The 18,672-nt window shown below is 37.6% G+C and overlaps 4 protein-coding genes and 1 long non-coding RNA gene across 7 annotated transcripts; 3 read left to right on the forward strand and 2 right to left on the reverse strand.

Annotated features, from left to right (window-relative positions):
• Nucleotides 365-1,180, reverse strand: LOC18789219 (cytochrome b-c1 complex subunit 8). The gene is made up of 2 exons (XM_007223377.2): nt 986-1,180; nt 365-691 (listed from the first exon to the last, which is right to left on the reverse strand). Exons 1-2 carry the CDS (start codon nt 1,153-1,155, stop codon nt 643-645), a joined length of 219 nt encoding a protein of 72 aa, XP_007223439.1. The 5' UTR covers nt 1,156-1,180; the 3' UTR covers nt 365-642.
• On the reverse strand, nt 1,989-4,098 carry LOC109946515. The gene is made up of 4 exons (XR_002269648.1): nt 3,825-4,098; nt 3,658-3,720; nt 2,856-2,919; nt 1,989-2,058 (listed from the first exon to the last, which is right to left on the reverse strand). It is a non-coding gene; the product is annotated as an uncharacterized LOC109946515 (long non-coding RNA).
• On the forward strand, nt 4,747-8,155 carry LOC109946839 (pyrrolidone-carboxylate peptidase). Of its 2 annotated transcripts, none has more exons than XM_020555822.1 (5): nt 4,747-5,026; nt 5,393-5,697; nt 6,903-7,007; nt 7,121-7,168; nt 7,666-8,155. In XM_020555822.1, the coding sequence occupies exons 2-5, from the start codon at nt 5,437-5,439 to the stop codon at nt 7,903-7,905; spliced, it is 654 nt and encodes a 217-aa protein (XP_020411411.1). In that variant the 5' UTR covers nt 4,747-5,026; nt 5,393-5,436; the 3' UTR covers nt 7,906-8,155. The 2 variants fall into 2 exon arrangements, with proteins under 2 accessions (XP_020411411.1, XP_020411412.1); XM_020555823.1 differs by having other exon boundaries at nt 4,891-5,026; nt 5,428-5,697.
• On the forward strand, nt 8,496-10,610 carry LOC18789876 (putative pentatricopeptide repeat-containing protein At3g05240). Its single transcript, XM_007224447.2, has one exon. It carries the CDS (start codon nt 8,500-8,502, stop codon nt 10,588-10,590), a length of 2,091 nt encoding a protein of 696 aa, XP_007224509.2. The 5' UTR covers nt 8,496-8,499; the 3' UTR covers nt 10,591-10,610.
• Nucleotides 10,606-14,318, forward strand: LOC18790918 (probable polygalacturonase At1g80170). Of its 2 annotated transcripts, XM_020555957.1 has the most exons (10): nt 10,606-10,688; nt 11,304-11,482; nt 11,687-11,815; nt 12,003-12,173; nt 12,285-12,305; nt 12,413-12,620; nt 12,925-13,006; nt 13,173-13,281; nt 13,470-13,586; nt 13,770-14,318. In XM_020555957.1, exons 2-10 carry the CDS (start codon nt 11,309-11,311, stop codon nt 14,085-14,087), a joined length of 1,329 nt encoding a protein of 442 aa, XP_020411546.1. In that variant the 5' UTR covers nt 10,606-10,688; nt 11,304-11,308; the 3' UTR covers nt 14,088-14,318. The 2 variants fall into 2 exon arrangements, with proteins under 2 accessions (XP_020411546.1, XP_007221655.2); XM_007221593.2 differs by lacking the exon at nt 10,606-10,688 and having other exon boundaries at nt 11,220-11,482.

Raw genomic sequence — 18,672 nt, forward strand, 5'->3', positions numbered from 1 at the left:
CCATCACAGTCCTTACATAAACACAAGCTTCATCGAACAAATTAACCTGCAGATCATACATCCAAACCAACTACAGCTTTACAGGCATCACCACATTACTGTGCAGGCAGCACCCCATTTACCGAAGTTGAGACCTGTATGGTTAGGATCCATGGCATCAATTTTTGCTTTGATGTCCGAAGAACCTTGCCATAATGCAGGTTCTTCATTCTTGGCCTCATGCTCTCATTAAGAGGTTAGCATCTACCAGCAGAGGACCAAGCACCTTGCATCAAACCTGCATCTAAACTTAACCCTACGAATATTTTGCTCATCGATAACGAACAGCATGCACTCGTTATCTACTACACATTTAAAAGCAGAAGAATGAAATAGAGCCTGCACTCTCAATTTATTATGCAGTTTGAATTTGTATATCAACTTCAAGAATCTGACAAACAAATTACAAACTTGTTTACAGAAGAATAAAACTCAAACCCTTCTGCAATTCACTGCAAATGTCATCTCATTTTAATACAAAACAACCAAATTACAACCAGTGTAGTTTCAATATGAGACGAGAGTCTATCATTCATTGCACACAGAGTTGCAGCTAAAAAGAAATTTTCCAATATTTGTTTGCTCAAACTAAGGCCCCCATCTTCAGTACCTGTGTTCCAACTTCTCCTTCTCTTGGTATTGCTGCACATACCTGCAAACCCACCCCAAAAAAACATTCACTTGATCTACTAATTCAGCTGATCTTAAATTCTAAAAAACAATCCCCAATTCAACAGCTATATCTATAGATAATCAAATCAGTCCAAAATGCAACATTTTGACCATAAATTTCAACAGTTCACCGCAAATACTTATGACCTGCTCCTAATTCCCATTACCAATTGAATATTCATACCATTAATTAACTAATTAAGCAACATAATTGAAAAAGAAAACCCTAATTTTTAAATCTGTCAAAAACGATAGAGTTAGATCGAAAAATTACGTGTAGGTGGCGACGAGAGGAGCGAGAAGGAGAGTGGCGCTGAGCCAGTTCTCGGAGACCTTGTGGTGGATCTTGCCGGTGAAGTCCTTCCACAGCCCAGGCATCACCTTCTGCTGGAACGGCGACAGCGAGTACACCACTGCTCTCATCTGCACCGGATGCTTCCCCATTTTCTCAATCAATGACCTGTCGTCTGTTCACTCCACGCTCTATATACTACTCAAATCAAACGACGAGACAGTCAACGTCGTTTCCATCTCATGAATGACGGCTCGAATCTGATTGACGTTATTCATCCAACCACAAGATGCCACGTTCTCAGCCACTCAATAACCAAAAAATTATTGTATGATATTGGAATAAGGTGATGTGATGAGTAATCCACGTGATATATCAAAAGATTTACTAGTGCAGTGATTTGAAATAATTGCTTTTTGAGATAAGGTCTTATGTTTGAATTCTATCATATGTGTAATGTATGTGAGTTTAATATATTATCACTCTTTTTAATTGGAAAGATCTTAACTGTGATATAATTTGTTCGCGTATTATAATATTGGTGTAGTCAGATACTCAAAAAACTGAGAATATTATATACTACTGGAATATTAATATAACATGTCCACATGTCATCATATATGACAGGACCCGACCCAAATTCCACTTTGGAATTCGAGCCGAACTCTGTTTATGTCCGACACTTGGCGGGTGTCGGGCACAATGACTAAATTGCCCTTCTAGTTAAAATTCAAGTTTATTACAAGTTTAACTTCTACCGAAAATTCGGTAAAGTCTCCCCTGCAATTTGATCATTTCCCAGAATTTTCACCTGTCAAAAGCATAAATATACATATCCCAACTGCCAGCATGCTTCCAATTTAAGATTCAAACAGTTTTGATAAACTAAACGACCTCAGGCCACACAGAAAGTCCTAAGGCAAAATCATCAGAGCAACTAATTCAGGAATATACAACAGAACAATTTGATTTCAAAAGAAAATTCTATAAAAAAGGAAGAGTGGAGCGGAGTGTGGAATCTGCCCGGTGGTGGCGCTATGGTGCACGTCTATTGCCTGGGGCGCAAAACATTCAAAAATATGAGTGGAAAAAATAAAGGTCTAGAAAATAGAATATGAACATATTAACCCCACTGTAAAAACAGTTATACAAAACTGAATTTTCCTCTTCATTATATTCGTACTAAAATCAATGCATTCACATAATTATATATGTATATGCCAATCATACTCAAGGTCAATAAAACTCTCTTAAAAGCATTGAAATCAATTTAAAACTACCACCTAGGTGTACCCCTTTAATTCTGTCAATTCCTGATATCCGTCAATTTCCGATAATCCGTCAATTCCTGATAATCCGTCAATTCCCCTGGCAGGTCTCGGTGACACAAAGTCAACCCGAGCCGCAAACTGGCAGGATTCAAGGGACCGTAGTCAGCCTGATCGCATTACTGGCTCCCACGGTCCAGGCGTCCCCAAAACTCGTGAGGCAAATGTCAAGTGCGCTGACAAAACTGAAGGCAACCTGGATGTCCGTAGACATCGTCTTATCTGAAGGCAACCTGTTTCTATAACTGGGTACCTAAGGTGGCTTAAGAAAATATAAAATTTCTGAAAGATCTGATGAATAACTGAATTTTTGTTAAATCTAGAACTCTGCTATCATTTATCTGATATATATCTCAAGCTTTACTTTCCATATCTTTTCAGCATATTCAACTAGACAGCATATAAATAAAGATATTTAACTTCAACAAATCATGCTAGGAAAACCATAATCAATAAAACTTATTCAAGATCAAATAATGAAATTCATTTGCATAAAATCATTTATAAAAGAAAAGTCCACTCACTCCTGGTCCGAGCTAGCTGGACCTCCTGAAGGTCCCTCATGCGAGTCTTCCTGGCCCCAGGTGCCTGATTAAACCACCATGAATATTTAATTAATAAAACTGCTCGGTATAAGTATTTAATTAAAATTCTGACCCCCGGCTCCTAGAAGTGCGTGCACTAACTTTAAAGTCATTCTTATGCCCACTTAAGCATTTCGGATGGTTGGAACTGTCTTAAAAGACTCGAGACTCACTAAGTGATAAACTTCCATATTGGTCAATACGGGACCTCGTGGGGTCCACGACCCCCAATTACCAATCCGAGAGTTCCTATAAGTTCCTCACATTTAAATAACCATGTCCTGCAAGTCTGGTCTGAATCGGACGATCGAATTGCTCACGATCATACGATTGGATGGTTATTGTTTAACTTAAACTTTGAAATATTAAATTGGAGTATCCGGGACTCCGATTCTCAATCCGTGAATTTCTACACTATCCTAGAGGTGTCTAGATTAACATATTTGAAAATGAAGTTTGTCCAACGGTCTGGATGTATCAAACTCGGATAACGCCTAATATGCGATATCCGATCAACGACCAAATGATAGCCAAGTTGAAATCCGAGCATACCGTCATGCTCAGGACGACGTGGCGAACATTCTAGGACAAAAACCTAACATTGACACCCCGGTGACACGCTGCCACGCGCCGCCACCGCCGGCGGGTGCATTGAGAAAATTTTCGGTGATCGAAAAACTCCAAATCGCCGGCCAATAATCACACCTACGGATTAAGCACATCAAGGGGAGTAACTTTATACCTTGGCTCGATGATCAATTCCATCTCTAAAGCCCTCGAACGAAGCTTTCTGTCACTTGAAAACCTAGAAAATTTAGTTTCAAAATCAACGAAATTGGAATGGATTCATGTTAGGTTTTCGAGGGATGACACAAAGGGAAGATAGGAGAGTAGTTTAGGTGTAATTACCTGAGCTATGGCGACTGGAATCCGCTGGAAAATACCCCAAAAATTTCTGGGTTCAAAGCTGCCCGTTTTCGGCCTCAACTTTGGCTCGATTTTCTGGTTGATTCGCTTGGAATCAAGGCTGGATATGGGTATTTATGGGAAGAGGAGAAAGAGGCGAAGAGTTTGCAAGTTGTGGCACTCGATTTGGTGGCTAGACGGAGGAGAAATGGTTGTCTGAAAATGGCTGTTCGAAACATTCGCGAGAGGAAGAAGAAATCTGAGTTTAAAAATTCTGAACTTCGAAAAATTTACGATTGTGTCACTGAACTTCTTTTGATCGTAACTTCTTCGTTACAACTCCGATTTGAGCCCACTACGTGTCCACGGACTCATCTCGACGTGCTCTACGTAACGGTACAATTGAAATCCCCAAATTCCTTCTCGAGCGAAAAGTCAACTTTTGACCCAATAAAATATTCTCAGGGTAAATAGCCTTTTCTCATAATAAATTAATAATTAAAAATTGATTTAGGATCGGGTTGTTACAATATATATGTGTCATTACGTACTCAATAAACTGAGAAATTATTATGTGGCATTGAAATATGGCATGTGATTTGTCCGCCATCCGCCATTTGAGTAAGGCTCTAAGGTTCAGTTGGGTTTGCTCCCCAGTTCGAGTTCTAGCAGTTGCAATACTTGGTGGCCAGCGACAAGCTCAAATCTACGAGTGAGGATTAGTCAAGGTGCACTCAAGCTGGCTAGAACATTGAATAGTACTTACCAAAAATATATATATATGGCTGGCATGTGATAAAATCTATAATTTGATTAGACAATGTAGTTATTTATCACTTTTAAAATATAATATTAATAAATATTCACTTATATATTATAACACGTGAATGAGTTATCCCGTGCAATCGTACCCTTGTACTAGACTCTAATTAGTCCAAATAACCGGCGACTTTTAATTGGAGGAGGATGACGTATCCCACCGCCCTACTATGGCAGTACTATAATGTGGATCAGACACACCATCGTGGCATTTTCGTAAAAGATTAACGACCAAATGGCTATTTAAGTGAGACTCGTTTCCAACGAGCAAAGTAAAAGAGTAGGCTGAAGAGACCAAAACTAGCTTTGCTTTCTCCAACTCGAGGACGGCATTTTCGTTCCTTGAACTCTACACAGAGTTGAGAGTTCCGTCCTGAATTTCAAAGGTCTGCTCCATTCCAACTCTGCAAGTACATTTTTTAATCCATTACCTTATAGATTTTCAGTTTTTTTTCCTCTGTTTTCATTGTTTTTGTGAAGAAATGCTGATCGGTCAACTGACAATTCCTAAGCTAATTTCCATTTTTGGCTGTCAAAGCATACAAATTTACTTATATTTTAACTAATTGATCGGCCTCGTTGAAGGGTTGATATGATGCTTGATGCTTAAATCACTAGTGAACCAGCCTGATTATTTCAAAATCTTTGCTGGGTTTTTGTCTTTGACAAAAAAGTTTGAAACTTTTTCAAAAAGAAAAGTCGGGTTATTGTCTAATAGCATTGAAAATTTGAACTTCTTGTGTTGGTAGCAGAATTATCGAAGATTGGGAACTGTATTCTAGTGCAGGACGAGGAAATGGGATCAGAAGGACCGAAGAGTGTTGTCATTCATGTGAGTGGATTCAAGAAGTTCCAAGGCGTTGCTGAGAATCCCACAGAGACCATAGTTAAGAATATAAAAGGCTTCGTTGAGAAGAAAGAGTTGCCTGCTTGTCTTACTCTGGGCAGCTGCACTGTTCTTGAGACTGCAGGAGATGGCGCACGTCCTGCTCTTTACAAGACCATGGATTCCGGCGTTTCAACAACTGATTCTACCACCAATGAACAAGTCGTATGGGTCAGTGTCTCATTTATGATTGCTAAATTGACATTCCTTTTGGAGGTTTGAATGGTCAAAAATTAAAAGTTAACAAAATTCCAAACCATTTTGAAATGTTAAATGCTATTCTCTGACTGTGTTTCGACGGGGTCTAGCCAAGGAATTGGACATGTTTGGGATATTGGGGACTCATTGGTTTCAAAAGAATTCAGAAATATTCTCAGGAGTTAGGCTGGCCTTGAATGGTGTTCTCCAGGATGCACTTAAAGTAAATTATAAAGACCTCAGTGATTTTAACACTACTAGGGAAGTTACTAACTCTTCCTAAGAGTCATTCTATAGTGAGGGCCTTATATATTTGGGTCTTATCTCTTAACTGTTGGATTAAATTGGTTAGCCGTTCAATCAAATTGGTTAACATGATCCAACGGTTAAGAGATAGGACCTCACCTAAGGGCCATATATAAGGCCCTCACTATAGAATTCTTGGAAGTCCTAAACCAGTATGTTTTTTCTTTTCTTTTCTTTTTCCCGTCAATGTGGGTGGGGAGATTCGAACCTAGGACCTCTTCCAACATTGGAAGAGAAATACCACTAGATCAAGAGCTAGTTGGTTCCTAAACCACAATCCGTTAATGACTCCAAGCACATATCTTAGATTCAGTAATTAATTCATTGCTGGTTCCTTATCATCTTTATTAATATGTCCAGAAAAGTTATTGTCTTTGGGAATAGATGGACTCTGTCACACGAGGAACTAACTTACAGTGTAAATTTTATGCATCTATTGAACTCCCCTTATGCTTGGCTTGTTTGGCCTATGAGAATGTCTGCTTTGTGAGGACCTAGAGGACATTTTGGTCTCTGATTGTTTAGCTGCTTTTGTTAAACGCTGAATCCAATAGACCTTTCAGTTCCAATCATCATTATACTTCAATGATCTAGCCACTCCCCTGCCATGAATCAATCATATGTAGCCAAAGTTTAAGGCAAAAACATTGATATCTAACTCGCCTTAAATTTCTTGTGCCTCGCCAAAGTCTTCTCGTCAGGTTTTGTTGCTTTGCAGATAAATCTTTTGAACAATGATCGTATGGCTAATTTTTTGAAATTGTGTGAACAGTTTGCAATAGAAATTTTAAAAGGATGGTCATGTAGAAGCAGTATGCTAGTTTCAGTCCCCAGTATCTTCTCAAAATACTTAACCTTCATTGCTTTTTCAGCTTCACTTGGGGGTGAATAGTGGGGCTCTAAAATTTGCTATTGAGCGGCAAGCGATAAATGAAGCCACTTTCCGTTGTCCAGATGAGTTTGGATGGCAACCTCAGGTGGGTGTGGTTTGTTGTGTTTTAATGGTGTTTTGTTTATTTATTTACCAATGTTTATATTATCTTCACTTTTACTTGAACTTAATATTTTAAATTTTTTCTTCCTTTTCTAGCAACTGCCAATAATCGCCGAGGATGGAGGAACTTCTCGAGCAAGAGAGGTACTTGTATAATCTGTTTGCAATGTTATTCATAAAATTAAAAAGTAAAAAAGTTTTTCATTCTTTACTGAGCAGTTCATTTCCATTATAATGGAAAAAAATAAGTTCCTATTTAGAATTTTGATACGCTGTGAGTTCATCAATACTTAGGGGGGGACTTAAACGTATAGTTTGAGTTGTACTGAATTTTCATTTTGCAGAAATTAGGGGAAGGCCTCAATTGTGCAGGTTTTAACATTGATTTATGTAATAAGTAATCTTGTTGTGACATACTGTGATGTGCTTAATTTATCCAACCAATAAATTGTTAGATGAGTTGTGGCTGAAATAGTCTCGTCAGTTATTGCACAGTTCTAATTAGAACTGAAAGGGGAACTGCTGCTTACCCTAGGAAGTTTTGTTGTAAAATTATAATATTAACAAATTAGTAATCCATACCGTTTCTCTCTCTCAACTTGCCCATGTTGGCTAACTTTTCCACCATTTGGTTCTTGAAGACTTCTTGCTCGACGGAGGCAATCCATAAGATCTTGAAGAAGAAAGGATATGATGTGGCAATATCAGATGATGCAGGGCGTTTCGTGTGCAATTATGTCTACTATCATTCCCTCCGTTTCGCTGAAGAAAAGGGTCACAAATCTCTATTTGTCCATGTTCCTCTCTTTTCAAGAGTTGACGAAGAAACTCAGATGCGCTTTGTGGCCTCCCTTTTGGAGGCGATTGCAGCAACATGTTAATGTTAATGATCTGAATGCTTCTTTTTGTGTTATCTTGCCATCTGCTGCTAAATGTAAATCAAGGGTGTTAATATCATTACAATTGTAAAATAATCTATATGAACGTCTATTGCCGTTTGCTTTTTGGGTGAGGGAAATTGCTGTCCTATTGTCCAGGAATGTCATTATATATGTAAAAAAAATTCAGCTCCATCGTGTGACGGTGTACAAGTATTTGCTACCATTTGTCTGATTATTCCTTTTCCAAATACATCATGTGTTTTTCAATTCGCATATGTCAGGCTTCAATTTCTAAAATGAATTGAGTGTCTGCAAGTGGATCGAAGATAAGAAAGTTGTATTAGCATGACGTGCAGATTTTCCATGATTTTGATTCTTTTTCTTTACAGTTTGGTTTGGACTGGAAGACAAGTTGGTGGGAATTGTGCTGATAAAATGCAATTTGCAAGCAAAGCAAAGCCCTTAGCTTTGTTGTTTGGGGATGTTACTAAGTTTGGTTAGGTCAAAGAAGGTGTCTTTGGGTAAACCAAAAAAAAGTGTCTTTGCATATAGTCAAAATTCCTTTCACGACAGCGAGGGTAATTAAAATGGTCAATGATTAATACGAATCATAATTTAGATTTTCAAATGTCGTCAATTTCACTTCGGAAAGGCGCATGGGCAATGCGAATTGCTAGGTTGCTATCTTCTGTACGTTTCAAAACGACGTTTGCACCAAACTTCAACGTAGCCATAACCTCATCCACCTCATCCACCTCATCTCTGCATTTTGACTCGTACTGTGAACCCAGTGCTCAAGACCATGTTTACTTCAACAACCGGAAAATAGACAGCTTGATCAAATCCGGGGACTTGAACTCGGCCCTCAACTGGTTCGATGAAATGCTTGTATACGACGTGGTTACCTATAACTTGTTAATTTCTGGGCACGGCAGATATGGTTTTCCAGAACAGGCTTTTCACCTCTATACTGAAATGGTTTCACAAGGAATTAGAGAGAGTGCTTCGACGTTTTCTTCTGTTTTGGGTATTTGTGTTGACGCAGGGTTTTGTAGAGAAGGAATTCAAGCTCATTGCAGGGTGGTCTCACTTGGGTTCAGCTTGAATTTGTATGTGGGGAGCTCCCTTGTTGACCTTTATTTGCATATGGGACTAGATAATGTAGCTTTGAAGTTGTTCGATGAGTTGCCTGACCGAAACTTAGCCATATGGAATTTGTTGTTACGCGGGTTTTGTGAATTGGGTAGGGTGGATGGGCTATATGGTAGGTATTCTAGGATGAAATTGGATGGTGTCGAACCAAATGGGCTAACTTATTGTTATTTGATTCGCGCATGCAGTAATAGGAGGCTCTTAGATGAAGGAAAGCAGCTACATTGCTATGTTGTTAAGGACGGATGGGTAGAGTCGAATGTATTTGTTGCCAATGCTCTGGTGGATTTATACTCTTCTTGTGGGAGTTTGATTGATGCAACAGAAGCATTTAAAGCTATTCCAACGGAGGATGTGATTTCATGGAATTCAATTGTCTGTATCTACACCGAAAATGGTTTACTGCTTGATGCTCTTGAATTATTTGCTAAGATGCAGTGCTGGGAGAAGAGGCCATCAGTCCGTTCCTTTGTTGGGTTTTTGAATTTAGCTAGTAGGACTGGGTATATTGAACTTGGAAAGCAGATGCACTCTTATGTTGTGAAATCAGGTTTTGATCGTGGTGGAAATGTTCATATTCAATCTGCTCTGATAGATATGTACGGGAAATGCAGCGAGATTGAGAGTTCGGTGTCCATATATGAAAGTGTTCATGAGAAAACTTTGGAGTGTTGTAATTCATTAATGTCCTCTTTGTTGCACTGTGGTGTTATTGAGGATGTGGTGGAGATGTTTGGTTTGATGGTTGATGAGGGAATTGGTCTTGATGAGGTTACTCTATCTACGACCCTGAAAGCTTTATCGGCATCTGCCATGGCAAGTTTGGGCAGCTGCAAATTGGTACACTGTTCTGCAATAAAATCAGGTTTTGAATCTGACATCGTGGTTTCATGTTCACTCATCGATGCATATGCGAGATGTGGCCATGTCAAGCTTTCTCGCCAGGTCTTTGAAGAACTTCCTTCACCTAATGCCGTTTGTTTTACATCGATAATACACGGATATGCCCGAAATGGAATGGGAAGTGAAGGTCTTCATTTGCTCCAAGCAATGATCAGAAAGGGCCTGAAACCTGATAAAGTGACAATTTTGGGTGTGTTAAGTGGGTGCAACCATTCAGGGTTGGTGGAAGAAGCAAGAGTTCTGTTTGATTCAATGAAAAATCTATATGGGATTTCTCCCGACAGAAAGCACTTTTCATGTATGGTTGATCTTTTAGGCCGGGCAGGTTTGCTAGATGAAGCTGAAGAGTTGCTGCAACAGGCACCAGGAAATGGCCACTGTGTGATGTGGAGCTCATTGCTGCGAAGTTGTAGGGTACACAAGAATGAACTAGTGGGAAGGCGAACCGTAAAAACTTTGTTGGAGCTTGACGTTGAAGATCCTGATATTTGGTTGCAAGCTTCAAACTTCTACTCTGAAATTGGAGAGTTTGACATTGCAATGCAAATGAGGGAAATTGAAACAGCACGGAAAGTGAAATGGGAGATGGGTCACAGTTTGGTCGAGCTAAACACTCACCGTACGATTTAGATCTTGAAATGATGGAACCACCTGACCAGATTCTTCATTGACCCCCAGATTCTTCAGCAACAATTTCAAGAAGCTGGCCTCTGCTTGTAAGTTGTAAGGTGTAGTCTCCCTCAATATAATTATTATTACTGTAGTGTTTTTTACTTCTTTTTATATTTTTTTCTGGGTAAAGCGTTTGGTGTGCATGCAGTGAATAAAAAAATATGCATCTGTGACCTTGTGTTTGGTATAACTAACTCGTTGACCTTTTCTTTTACTTTTTTCTTCTTAGTAAGAAATTCATTTAATTTTGTTGTAACTGTACATTATTGTTATTATTATTTCAAATCCATCAAATTCTCATTTCCCTGAAAGTATTGCACTTTGCAGATTTCAGTTTTTCTTTCCTTTTTGCTGAAAGAGATGCCACAGGCTGAATCCATGAACACTATTACTAGTGCATTTTTGTGCACTGATTTAAGAGTAAAGCAAAGAACAAATTTTCCCTTGCTTTAAGTGTGGGCTTGTAGAAAATGTAACATCTTCATCTACTTCCAAGGCAAGCCATGTAGGCCAGAAAACCCTTAAACTAATCTATACATATAAATTATAACCCATTGTTCATTGAAATTATACAAATCAATCAATCTGCAAAACAACAGAAAAGACAAACATGGATAAATTATTGATGGTTTCCCTTCTTGGTATGCTGATGGCAGTTTATGGAGTTGCAGGAAACATGGTATATGCCAACATTGGGATACTTAATGAGCTTGAAAGCTTTGACATTGAGGAAGACAATGAGGTGAACGTTTTCGACATCCCGTCATGGACAAATGAACGTGGTTGCAAGGTTCTTGTTAACGTGGATAGCTTTGGTGCAGTTGGAGATGGAGTTTCTGATGATACTCAGGTGAGAATACACAGTTGTATATTTGGACATTTTTTGTCATTCAAGTGCACTTCATTTATTAATTTATTGCAAAGAGGACATGACGCTTCACAGCTTTAGTGTCTCAACTTGCCAATTTTTAACCGCGAAAAAATCATTTACCAGAACTAGTTTCTTTTACCATAATTGTTGATATTTATTCTTCTACAATGCCATTATTTTTAGGCTTTCCAAAAAGCCTGGGACATTGCCTGCTCTACAACACAATCGGTTTTCTTGGTACCCCTGGGACGCCAGTATCTAGTAAATGCAACAAAATTTCAAGGGCCATGCAAAGATAACCTAGTCATCCAGGTAATCTGTAATACAATGTTCACGTCTAAACGAACATCTACCCTTCTTAGATCTGTTTTGCAAAGATAACTCTTTGTAATCCATCTCATTTATCATCATCAATGATAACTCTTCATATTCCATCTCTTTATACTCCTTACAATGTAAGACAATGTTCATGTTTGTGAATGGTACGATTGATTCACAGATTGATGGAACTATAGTAGCACCAGATGAGCCTAATAACTGGGATCCAAAATTCTCACGAGCATGGCTTGATTTTTCTAAATTGAATGGTGTCCTTTTCCAAGGGCATGGAGTTATTGATGGCTCTGGCAGTAAATGGTGGGCCTCATCCTGCAAAAAGAACAAGTCAAATGTATGTTTTTGGATTTTTATAGTTTATACCGTATTCAAGTACTTCAATTCAGAAAATGATCATTAACAATTTGGCATTAATTTATCTTCCTGTCTCTTCCCTTTTCTACAGCCTTGCAGAGGGGCACCAACAGTATGTACCTTTCCCTTATTTACAACCATAGTTTGAAAAAAGAAATCATTCAAATCATATGGGACCATGATCACTGGATAGAATTGAAGTTGAGGTTTTTATTGCAGGCATTGACTATTGATAAGAGCTCAGCTATAAAGGTAAAAGGCCTCACCATCAAGAACGGCCAACAAATGAACTTTGTCATCTCTCAGTGTGACTCAGTGCGAGTTAATGCAGTACAAGTCTCGGCTCCAGGAGACAGCCCCAACACTGATGGAATCCATATAACTTCCTCTACCAATGTGGTTCTCCAAGACTGCAAAATTGGAACAGGTTCTTAAACTTTCGTCAACATTATTTCTCATCTCACTTTTCATAGCTCAAAAGGCAGGAACTGGAATAAAAAATGAAACCAAAATGGTTATATGGGGAATGAATATCATCCTGTAACATAGTAGTTGAGAAAAAAATAATCTTTGAGTAGATAACCCGAGCATTAAGCGATGGGAAACAAGTGAGTACAATTAACCTGAAATAAATCTCGCACATGCATGACCAAGTTTCTCCAAGTGAAAGGTGCACAGCCACAGCGCATTCATATTTCAACAAAAGGTACTGATGCGTTGTGTTTCTTCAGGGGATGATTGCATTTCAATTGTCAATGGTACCTCCAATATTAAGATGAAGAGAATCTTTTGCGGACCGGGACATGGAATCAGGTACCATCTACTTTTGTTGTAGGCAAACCATACAGTTTGTGCCCCATGACCTCCCAAAGAGATATATGTCAGGCTCAAAATAATCATTCATCCTTTAATCTTTAAGTAAATGGAACTGAAATTTTTATGCTTATTATCTTTGTTGGTACAAACCTATGTTACTTAGCATCGGAAGTCTTGGGAAGGACAACTCCACTGCCATAGTCACAAAAGTGGTCGTGGATACAGCATTCCTCAGGGAGACTGCCAATGGCCTCAGGATTAAGACTTGGCAGGTTTTTAAGCTATTAATTGGAGACATTTTTCTTTATTTTTCATTTTTGACACATCTCTCTTATGGTTACATTGTCAATGTCTTTTCGCATATAACCCGAACACATTGTCTCCTATAATGACTGACTAATTTTCCTTCTTTTTTTATTTTTTCTTCTTCTCTTTTTCCATTTGGGGTGTCCTTGTATAGGGTGGTTCTGGTTATGTTCGTGGAGTCCGTTTTCAAAATGTGAGGATGGAAAATGTATCAAACCCCATAATTATAGATCAGTTTTACTGTGATTCCCCCAAATCTTGTCAAAATCTGGTAATGCTTCAAGTTTCTTTCCTTCATCTCTAATCTCTGTCTTTCGATTTTGATCATATCATAAATTATTATCTCTTCACCTAGATCAATCATAGCCAAAATATTTCAGGCAATGTGTTATTACCGTCAAATTTCATTAACTTGTGACCGTGCAAGTTGCTTATCTTATTCATGGTATTTCAGACATCAGCTGTGGAAATAAACCAAGTCATGTACCGGAACATTTCCGGGACTACAAAGAGTGCCAAGGCCATGAAATTCGCCTGCAGTGACACAGTTCCATGCAGCAACATAGTCCTGACTAACGTCAACTTGGAGAAGAAGGACGGCACGGTGGAGACATATTGCAACTCTGCCCAGGGCTTCGGGTATGGCATTGTGCATCCTTCAGCAGAGTGTCTAAATTCCCATGACAAAGACTCTATGGCCATCACCGATCCGGCATCTGAAGTTGAGCTTGCAGATCCCAGCAGGGAGGAGATTGTGCACACTGAACTCTGATTTGGTTCCTTATATGCGCTTAATTAAATAACTGTTTGATAGTATACTGAACAGGGTTAATGAGCTTGTAGAGTGGTCTCTAGTAATGTTAAAGGATTGTTGGAGGGAGGTTTGAGTTGCTCTTGTCAAATTTTAAGGGAAGTTGCGGACAATGTGATCATATATATAGTTATAGATATAACCAAACAGAAAGTACCAACTTATAGTTATATAAAGAATGATTTCCTACTATATCTTGTCCAGTTTTTGAAGAAGTCCAAATTTGTGATTTGACCCTGGGCCGATACAAATTTTCAGGAAAAATCAGCCCCCATCCCAAAAAAGAAAACAAAAAAGGTCCATGACCATTCAAAAATGGTATGAACTACGAGCTTTTGGGTTTCTTTTTTTTGGAATAGGGACCACTGGGATATTCAAATCCAGTCTGACTGAAACTCTGATTTGTCTGCATTCTGCACACTGCAAAATAGAACCTGTGCATCATAAAAAATAAATCACCGACTGATTGGTGAAGTTTCTGCTTGCTAATTGACAAATGATTATATTTTTGTTAATCAGCCTACATATTTAGTGTTAACACAGTGGTCCTGGCAAGCAAATTTATAGATGGATTGAGTATAGATGTCGTGTGCTGATTGCTTGAAGAAAAACCAGCAATTCTGAACTGTTCTTTCTGTCGCCTCATTATTTTAGGAAAAATTCGATTGGGATATAGATGGAGAAGATGAAAATACAAAAGCATGAATCAGTCCTGTCTTTTTCTTCTCTCTGTTTTTGTTTCTTGCAATTATCATAAAAAGAAAAGCAACAAGGCAAGAACAAGAAGAAAGGGTGCCACTCCAAACAAGAGTTGGGCAAATAGGCATCTTAAGCTTGGATGAGATTGGACCCAAACTTCTCTTCAGAAACACACACAAAAAAACAAAATTCCAAATGTGGATGAAAAGGGGCCACCAAGATGACAAATTTGTCTATAGCCTATAATTTGAATCGGGTCCAGTCTAATAATGACAGGCCTGGTAGATAGGGTGCAACAAACCTCATACAAGTATAGTTATGGTTTCAAAGAATGTAATGAATTTAGTTATATGCCCATTCTTAGCATTAGTGATATATATAATTTCTATATTATTTAATTTTTATAAATATACACACAAAAAACTTAAAAAATAACAGTTTGCCTATTGAATTTAATTTTGATTATTAAATGACTTTGATGCACTATCGAGTGTTTTTGTTTTTGTTTTAATTTTTAATGAGGTTTTGGGGTTTTTTTGTTTTAAGAAATCGATAACAGTTTTGTAATTTATAGGAAGTTCGACGTCTCTTTGTTATATTGTAAATGGGTTGTGAGTGTGCTTCTAGAGCCTATTTTATGTAGGATTTTTTAAATAATTTGAGCTCCTATATTGAATATAATAATGAGTCTTCCACCAAACAAAGACATCTATTTCTAAGTCGTCACAAGATATGGCGACCTAATACAAACAGAGTCCTTTTAGTTGCGAAGGGCCGGTCAATTGGCAAGCATAAGATACAATTCAAGTATGTGAGTGAGATTCAGCTGATCAAGGCAATGTGTCTATTTCCTCAACATACATCAGAATAGTTTTAATATCGCATGGGTTGTTTTGTCCTTGAATCTTGAATCCTGATTGTTTGATTACAACATATATGTGTGTGCACCACTCGAATGTACCAGATGGATCATGAAACAATAGGGGAGACTTTGGAAAAGCCCAAAGGAGAGAGAAATTTTTTAAAAGAAGCCAAAATAGACAAAATTGCCCTTATTTATTTTTTGATTTCCTAAGGAATCCTTTACATTTGCATGTCTTTGATTTGAAAGTTGAGAGGTTTTTCTGTCTTTTTTGAAAAAGCTTTGGCTTTTTCCAAAAGTGAAAGTTTTTTTATGAGTAAAACCTAAATTTACTAAACAATAGACGCACGAATTTTTTTAAAATTTTTTACTCGCATTTATTAGTGCAACAATGACCTCTTGGAAGCATTGAAAAGCAGCAAAACTATACCATGCTGATTTGACCGCACAGTAAAGTCAATGCAGACAAATCACGTTCTTGAGCATCGTCGATCAAGGAGACAAACTCGGTATTCAATTATTTTACCATGGACCTTTTCTTTTCTTTTCTTCTCTGGTGTGTTTTTAATTTACCATATTTTATATTGCAGTTTTCATGTTTTAACAGCCATATTCTAGAAGGTTAATTAGTAGGTCGTAGTACTGATGGTACTTGCATCATGCCTGATACATTCCAGACTGCTCAATAGGGATGCACATGTATGCGTAGTTACCTTGCACCATCATCATAACCCAATTCCCAGTTATGGTCCTTCAATTCTGATCAATTTATCCGTCTTGCAGTTATATGTTATGAAACAGTGAATTTAGTGTTTATGAAGGAGGTAAATTTGAATTTGAGTGAAGAGAATATGCTCATTATCTTGATTTACTAGCTTAATCTACATCCGCTTCGAACGTTGGTTTAAATTCACATTATTGTGTATATATAATTAACGTGCGTTTGATTATGAGCAAATGTGTGGCTTGGCATGCATGCATTATATGTTTGGTCAGAGGGAGAGAAGAGAAGCAACAGAGCAAAGTCTCAGGATCTTGTCCCCAAGGAAACAATTTTAATGGTGCAAGGGAACTTCGTCAGGGCTCAAAGCGATCCGTGATTGTAGCTAGAAACTGTGGTTCAAGGTTAACTTCATACAAAACAAAGAGGTGGGGACAAAAGTGCTTTTGTCTTTGTGAAATATTTTAAGAATATGTTGAAATCATGGACATAAGCAAATTAATGGGTGTTTTTCAAACTGAAGAATTCACATGCACAACAATGTCACGACCCATGCCGTGAGGAGGGCCATAACCCTAACATCAGCAGCAGGGCTTAGCAGCAACAACAACAATGAGAAGCCGCAAATGGGGAAGCTTTAGCTCTGATGCTTTGTGCTTTGTGAATAATAATAATATCTTAAATAATAGCTAGCTTATTAGCGTAGCTTAGCATAGCTAGCTCCAAACTTTAGAAAGATCCGTGACCCTTTGCTTACAAGCTAATTTCAATCGGGTCATTGCCATCTGTAGGACCTATTTGACATGTAATTTGGATGGTGATATGTACTGATGTTATTGAAATGTGTACATGGTCATGGTAGGTTTTGTCAATTTTTGTTTGTAATTATCTTTAAGATCCACATTGGGACTAAGTAATTAGACCCCACTGTGATTAATTAATGAAAAATGCTTCTCTCATTATTTTGTAGATAAGAACTCTTACATTCTTTTCAAAAACAGTTTAACATATGTGTTGATAAAATTATATATATATTTTATAAATTATTTTTGTACATATATCAAATAGTAATTTGCAAAAATGTGTAGTATCTCTTTTCGAGTAAGGAGGTGGCAGTATCCTACCAACTGCAACATATAGATTAATAGCATGAAGCTTCCGAGTTTTTCAAGGCACAATGTTTTTAGGTGATGGGAAAAAGTGCTTTTTCATCTCGTAATTATTTGTATTAAAGTTCCAAAGGGAATCAATTATTGCATTCAAAGATTGAAAAAGTAATTTGATTAGATGCAGGGATGTAAAAATTAACTTTTGTGTTGTTGCTTTTATTCCCAATATTTAATTCAAACTATTCGCTTGTGTAAATCTCCTTCGAACATGACAACACGATGTATAATCCAACCGAGAGATCAGAAGCCTTCAGATCCATATCCATACAAAGTGCACGTATCACCAAATTTACATGCAACCAAACTTAATTATATTGGATGGGACTTCTTGATCGCTTGATTAGTAAAATTAATATGATTAGCGGAGTTAATAGATGTTGCATGAAAAGTTTGATGCCTTGGCGAGTGACCAAAACATTGTCTCAAAATAATAATGGAAGAGAAGAAACCCTAATCATCTATTTGTACGCATGGAGGAGATGGAGAGAGATCACGAGAGGGCTCAAAAGTTCACGAGCATGAAATTTAATTGAAGCACAAAAAGACGGCTAAGAAGGTCGTACAGTAGCAATCCCATCCCCTCTCACTCCAAGTGTCAATATTCTATTCGCTATAACTGGCACTCAAAAAATTATTAATTAAAAATAAACAAACCAGCCAAATTGGGATTAAAAAAATAATGAAGAAACGTTACATATGTATATTATGTGTACGTTTGTTGTTTCTTATTGTGTAAGAAACATTTAATATTAATTAATTATAATTAGTTTGTTGAGTTTATGGGGATTCATTTGACCTTACGTATTCTTTTTGTTTGATTATGATTGGGGATTTATGTGTAATAACCAAAATAATTAAAAACATGCACTGGTGCATAGACCTGCAGACCAACAGATTTGAGAATATGTCAGGGATTGACAGCAAATACCCAATTTTAACGGTTTTCAGCCCAAATTATAATGCTGCAGATTAAGAAGAGTTGTAATATGCTAAGCAATTTTAATTTTCCATTTGCGAAATAGAGATAAAAATTCATAAATACTGAGAAAAGTAATGTATGAGAGAGAAGAGAGAGCTTTTTTTTTGGGGGGGGGG

This window comes from Prunus persica, chromosome G1 (assembly GCF_000346465.2).
Source record: "Prunus persica cultivar Lovell chromosome G1, Prunus_persica_NCBIv2, whole genome shotgun sequence".
Lineage (NCBI taxonomy): Eukaryota > Viridiplantae > Streptophyta > Magnoliopsida > Rosales > Rosaceae > Prunus > Prunus persica.

Coding starts and splice junctions, on each gene's coding strand:
- LOC18789219 (XM_007223377.2), bottom strand. CDS start 1,155: ATGGGGAAGCATCCGGTGCAGATGAGAGCAGTGGTGTACTCGCTGTCG. Junction 692..985: donor CCTCTCGTCGCCACCTACAC/GTAATTTTTCGA, acceptor GTGGGTTTGCAG/GTATGTGCAGCAATACCAAG.
- LOC109946839 (XM_020555822.1), top strand. CDS start 5,437: ATGGGATCAGAAGGACCGAAGAGTGTTGTCATTCATGTGAGTGGATTC. Junction 7,008..7,120: donor AGTTTGGATGGCAACCTCAG/GTGGGTGTGGTT, acceptor TTCCTTTTCTAG/CAACTGCCAATAATCGCCGA. Junction 7,169..7,665: donor GAACTTCTCGAGCAAGAGAG/GTACTTGTATAA, acceptor TGGTTCTTGAAG/ACTTCTTGCTCGACGGAGGC.
- LOC18789876 (XM_007224447.2), top strand. CDS start 8,500: ATGATTAATACGAATCATAATTTAGATTTTCAAATGTCGTCAATTTCA.
- LOC18790918 (XM_007221593.2), top strand. CDS start 11,243: ATGGATAAATTATTGATGGTTTCCCTTCTTGGTATGCTGATGGCAGTT. Junction 12,174..12,284: donor GCAAAAAGAACAAGTCAAAT/GTATGTTTTTGG, acceptor CCTTTTCTACAG/CCTTGCAGAGGGGCACCAAC. Junction 13,282..13,469: donor TCAGGATTAAGACTTGGCAG/GTTTTTAAGCTA, acceptor GTCCTTGTATAG/GGTGGTTCTGGTTATGTTCG.